General features: G+C 42.6%; 1 protein-coding gene across 2 annotated transcripts in view; it reads right to left on the reverse strand.

The window, feature by feature from the left end:
- The window catches only part of nt5dc1 (5'-nucleotidase domain containing 1), a 63,885-nt gene extending 62,820 nt beyond the window's left edge, over positions 1-1,065 (reverse strand). The window contains exons 1-2 of one of the 2 annotated variants that reach the window (XM_041958272.1): positions 961-1,065; positions 697-845 (exon numbers count right to left, since the gene is read on the reverse strand). In XM_041958272.1, the coding sequence (XP_041814206.1) occupies positions 697-789 (93 nt within the window). In that variant the 5' untranslated portion in view covers positions 790-845; positions 961-1,065. Of the gene's footprint in view, positions 1-696 lie in introns of both variants that reach the window. The other variant, XM_041958271.1, reaches the window with a different exon arrangement.
- Between the last annotated feature and the right edge of the window lie 4,935 nt (positions 1,066-6,000).

Genomic DNA, 6,000 nt, shown 5'->3' on the forward strand with positions numbered 1-6,000 from the left:
CATTTACGAGGAACAAGCAGCTCATTATTAGAAAATCTGAATCTCCTATCTATGTCTTAATCATACACTGGATTTTAAGAGACATGAGTCGCCTGACTGCATGTGCATAGGGTCAGTTTTGTTTTCCCATCAGTGTTAGTCAGCTGACAAATTCTCTATTGGGAACATTGCAGTAGAGGGATTTGTAGTTGCCTATACTTGGCTGCTGCACTGGCAGGATTAGCTGACATATATGTGACATGCATGGTACAAGTGAGAGCATAAATGAACTCCAGGCCATAAAGCCATAATGATTGGCTGATAATCAACAGCCATGTCTGTTTTGTTATTGTCACAGACACCAGCTAACGTTTTAACGCATTCTGGTATGAGAACATGCTGTTGCCAATAGGCACTGAAGAGGATTTAAAGACATGTATGATCATCACCGCCGACGTTCAACCTGTGAGTCACGCAGAGTGACTGCAGCATCAGGAGCATCGCATCACCTGACACACATCTCTCCATTTAACCACCGAGCACAGCGGTAGGCATTTTCAACAGGATGCGTTAACACAGGCGTGACCGTGGAGCGTATTGACGGCTCCGTTCTATTTTTAATCCAGATGTGCTGCGGATCGAAGCGTCGCGGCCACCGTACCATTGTGTATTGGAGCTAGCTGCACGCGCTACACACACACACACACACACACTCACCCTGGAGGTCTCCTTCAGATGGTAGCGGCAGAGCGTGTGGTCCAGGTCGAAGCCGATAACATCACAGTCCGACAGGCTGAAGTATTCGCTCATTGTAGCTGGAGCTGGGGGGGGGGAATGCAGGGAAAGCGCTCCGGAGGCGAACGTTACTGTACACACATTAACAGGAACGTGCTGATATGTCAATGTCACAGTGTGACGGCGGGGGTGGCACTGCGGTCTGCACACTCGGTCTCAGCTAACGGTACCGCGAAAAGAACTCACCGAGCCCGTTCTCCGAAGCCCGACTCGATGACCACCGCGCGGTTAGCGTCAGTAAGTTGCCCACATGAGCCAGAAGTTAAACTCCTGCGTGCCAGAAGAAGGCGGCAGAGAGGCGAGTGCGGAAGCGTGCAGTGCTTCCGGGTGTGGATGCAAACCGTAACGCACCGTGTATTTGCGCAAAATCAATTTGGAAAGCGCATTCAAACGTACACTGCTGGAAAACACTGTTAGTTGCCCCCTGAGTACAAGGTGGAAAGTCAGAGTAAATACAAATTATTGATTGATTGATAGCCATATACCAATAAACCCACAATGATGACCCACCTCTGCAATTTTCCACTGAATCTTTTAGCATTTTAGCAGCTGCTCTTTGTATATTTCATTGTCGGTATATCTTTATTGTCTTAGCATATTTTTATTTCTACGCATATTTTACTGCATGTTCGTTTATTTCATTCTATTATCTCTGTTTTGTTTTATTATCTTATTATCTTGTTTCTAACACAGGGGTTGCAATGCAAATTTCGTTGAAATGTCCATGCTCACTCACAATAACTTTGAATCTTGAATCTTTCAGCTAATAGTTTTGGTTTTTAAACAACTTTACAATTTTTGGCATCCTTTCAGCATATTTACTGTATTAGCTCAATGTGATCTCTCATAACCTTCCATTAGCAGCAGATTTCAGTAAGACAGCTCTGATGAACCCACTGTACTACTACCACATGTGCTACTACCTGTCCAGCACCTTACAGCAAGTTATAGCGACTAACTGGTGAACATCTGCCTATAGAGCCAGATATTTTCCAGATTCAGGTTTTGGATGACTTGGACTCATGAAAGGAAAAAGGAGATACAGGTATTTTGTGATCATGATGGATAAAACAGATAAAGTGTTGAATTTTGTTAATGTCATGACTGTTTTGTATACATTGCTCATGCCTTGAGTTGAACCAGGTTCTCTCTTTCATTTGTGTGTGTGTGTGTGTGTGCGTGTGTTCATCTTGTAATAATGATTTCAGTGTCTAATAATTACAGGCATCTCATAATTATAAGATAACTATGTTGTTAATGTTAATGATTATGTGGAAGCCAGTTTTTGCCAGCTAATGATGAAAATACCTCCTAATTTTAACCATGGCTAAGTCACCATTTGGACAAAGTGGGCAACTGCTTCAGAGCCCCAGACCAGGGTCCCTGGTGAGTCCCTCAGGCTCACTACACAGCCAGCGTCTTTAATGTGCCACAGTCCTCAGGACAAGACCCCCAACATGTGCTCAGGCCTTCAGCTCCACAGAGAGCAGGAGTGTGCATAGTCAGTGTTGTGGTGACGGCGCAGATTATGTTCTTTTGCAACGACAACAGTTTTGTTGCAGATGAGACAAACAGGTGACGTATTTCGGAAGGTTGCCATGATAAATGCAAACTTTTCAGGCCATTCATCACTAAAGAGTCGCAGTAAAAATGAATGTCAGCAGTCATTGCTTTATACTCTTATTTGGTAGTATTTATTTATTACAGAATTGTAATTTGTAAAAGTAAAGTCAAATTGTTAACATGGTTGCAGTGTTGTTGTTTTTTTTAAGTTCTACATGTTGCTGGGTCTGACCTGTGTTTATCTTCATGACTATAAAAGAGGGGTTTTTTTGCATTCTGTATAGGTACACTAGATTACTACTTTAATTAAAATGCTTATTTTCCACTGAAAACTCTTTAGAGACCCGACATTGTGTCCCACTGAAAGACAGCAGCACTGAGAGGCCTGCACATTTTCCTCTGAGAAGATACAACAAAGGTTTTCCTGAAATGCTTGATAAGTACAAAAAAAGTAATTCAAGTAAACTAATTTGTAATTCCCATCTGATGTTTTAAAGGATGAGTTCATCCAAAATAAATAGAAAAATACACCCCCTCAGTGCAGTCCAGATCTATAACTCTTGCTCCCTTTTTTCTGCTGAGAAGCAGCTGGGCATTGTTGGTGGGTGCTCCGTAGCAGAAAATACTTTTGTACAAAACTCATCACAAGGTTGGTGGGTGAAAGCTACTGTGTCATTAATTAAAGAAAAAGATGCTTTTTCTTCTTAAAACCTCCATGAGTCAAATGGCCAGCATGGTACGGACGTTTAACTTCAAATCAGCAGAAATGGATTTTGTCTTTAGCTTTTCTTAGCTCTCAATAATGCATCTGTTGCTTTTCTTCAGGACACTGACATTTTGGAACCGGTGCTGAACGGTGCATCTGTTGCTGTCCTCACCGTCCTACAATGGCGATGGCGGTACGTCTGTGCGAGACCAGGCAGTTGTGTTGGGAGGGGACATCGTGCTACATAACATTCCAGACCTCTCTACTTGGCAAATTGATTATCCAAAGCAGATGAAGTATACCTTTGAAGCAATTCAGGCCATCTTTTTTGAGCTCGGTGGCTCTCGAGGCTCACAGCGCATAAGGTCTTTAACTTGACTTTAACTTTGACTTTAACCTGCGTTCTTAAAAAAAAAACTTCACCTCTGTTTCAACTGGCATAAAGATGAGTAGGTGATGGAAAATTTTATTTTTACATGAACTGCTCCTTAACCCTGCTGTTGTCCTTCCATCAATAAACAAAGATGAAGGAAGTACAGGGAGGAAGAAGGAAGGAAGGAAAGGAGGGAGGGAAAAGGAAAGGAGGGGGGAAAAGATGGAAGGAGAGAGGGAGAAAAAAGGAAGGAGGGAGAAGGGGAGGGAAGGAGGGGGAGAGAGGGAGGATTATTTTTCTATCACAAAATAAAATGTACAATGAATTTCTTAGTCCAACTGCCATGACATTAATGCATGTCTGTAATCCCAACCCATGAAACAAATAAAAATATTGAATGATTCATTGTTCAGTGTATGAGGCATTAGGTGAATACCTGTAATTGCTGAAACTGGGGTATGTGTGGACTGCTGACCATCTGCTTCAGCCTGAATTTTAACACCAAGACCATATATATTGTCTTGGTGTCAGACTGGATATTGCATATCAATGTTCGGCATATGTTTATCATCACATTCCCCAAATGATTAGAAAAAAGTGGCATGTGCTGGAGGAAGCTCCTGCGCATGAGCGTAGACTCTCAACTGTTAGACCAGTGTTTAAGTGGTGAACTAACGGGGGGAATGTGATCTACTCCCCTAATTTTTGTGATTAATGCATTTTCAAACACGTTCAAATTATCAGTGCAGGTTGATCAAACATGGAGGGGGAGCATTGTACATGGAGAAAAGCAAATGGAAGGGAAGATGACACACACACTCTAAAGCAAAAACCGATTAAGTCGGCGCACATAACACCCCACAGTGCATTTAGCGCCTACCTGAGCCGAAACCAGCAGACTGAAGCTGATTTAATTCTAGCACTAACTCTGTAAATAAATCACTTTATCGATATTTCAAACATTTTTAGGTTAGAAAATAGCAGTTTAGATCCACAATGTGTCGTTAATTTGTCCAAATAACAACTGTTTACAGTTTTGTTCGGGCGAATTCGGCACTACTCAAGCTAGCCGTAGTGAGTAACGCACTTCCTGTTCTTTCCACAAAATAAAACACCCATGAACGATAGAATTGGTGATTTTATTTTGAAAAAAGGAAGCGAAACTCCCCTTGCGCTTGCTAACTTTAAAACCGCTCAGATTTAAATCTGCTATAGCGCCGGTAAATCAAGTTTGAACGCGTTTTTCTTCGCCTTAATACCACCGGTAATACGGGAAGAGGGCGGGAAAGATCTGCGCATGTCTGATAGAACGGGCAAAGGACACTGGGTCCAATAAATGATTTTTTCTGATTTGATTTAGCTGGGATACATCAAGTTAAGCAAGTTCTCCAACCCCAAATTAATACTTGTTTATTTAAAAGTAGTGTTCACTACAGGTTGATGAAAACTGAGTTTAGTTCACTTATGACATTTAATTAATTTGTATGTTAGCATTTACAGTGTAGTATGCTGAAAGCTGGAGGTACAGCAATATTCCAGGTATTTTGTGAACACTGCTTATTAATCAGACTAAAAAACAGGTTTTAAAACAAGTTTAGAGTGTTGTCCGTGGGGCAGTCCCTTTTCTGTACATTTGAAAAAAAAACATGCAATTTTGAATGTAAACAGGAAAAAGATCCAGGAACTTAGATTATGACATCATCAATTCTATGAATAAGGCAGCAACAGTTCAGATAGATCATTCTATGAATACGTGGCAACACTGTGAGCAAGGAGAGAAAAGAACATTCGTGAGAAACAAACTTCAACTGCGCGTAACAGCATTTCTTTGAGACTGATTCTACCAACCAAAGACAATGAGGGTCATCAGCACATCAAGAGGCATGGAGACAGGGCCAGTCGCCCGTAAGTCTAGGAAGGACACCTTCAGGGAGTGTCGGGATCTTCGTAAAGACAATCGCAAACTGAATAAACAGATGGGCGCAGAGATGGCCAACTGTTTCAGTGGGCATAGTTCCAGAGTCGCTGTTAACCAAGACCTGGACTGGACCACACGCCAGTGGCAAAGACAGAAAACCCTGAAAGAAATGTACATCAACAGGGGAAAAGAAACAAGGAGAGAGCTGGAGAGGCTGATAAAGTACAGCAATCCAGAAACTCTCAACACTGCAAAGATTGCCACTCAGGCCAGAGAGACCGCCAAGAGGAAGAGGAAGCGAGACCTTCAAGTAGACTACGAGGAGCTTCAGGTGGCTCACATACTCAGCGAGGAAAAGTTCGCAGCTGAGATTGAGGTGGAGAAAGAGAGGAACAGGGCTCTCCAAGAAGAACTGGAGAGAATCAGAGTTTCACACCAAGAGGTCAGGCCAAGCTGTGATACTGACATCAGTGTCAGACAGCAGGCTGAGACCTTTCAGCGTGAGCTTCAGAAGGAAGTGGAGCAGAAGAATATCCTTCTGAGATATTACCAGGAGCTCCAGGAGGCATTTACACTCAGCCAGCACAAGTTCACAGCTGAGCTCCAGGAGGAGAGGGAGAGGAGCAAGCTTCTCCAACAAGAGCTGGAAAGGACAAGGAATTCACA

This window comes from Chelmon rostratus, chromosome 18 (assembly GCF_017976325.1).
Source record: "Chelmon rostratus isolate fCheRos1 chromosome 18, fCheRos1.pri, whole genome shotgun sequence".
Classification (NCBI taxonomy): Eukaryota; Metazoa; Chordata; class Actinopteri; order Chaetodontiformes; family Chaetodontidae; genus Chelmon; species Chelmon rostratus.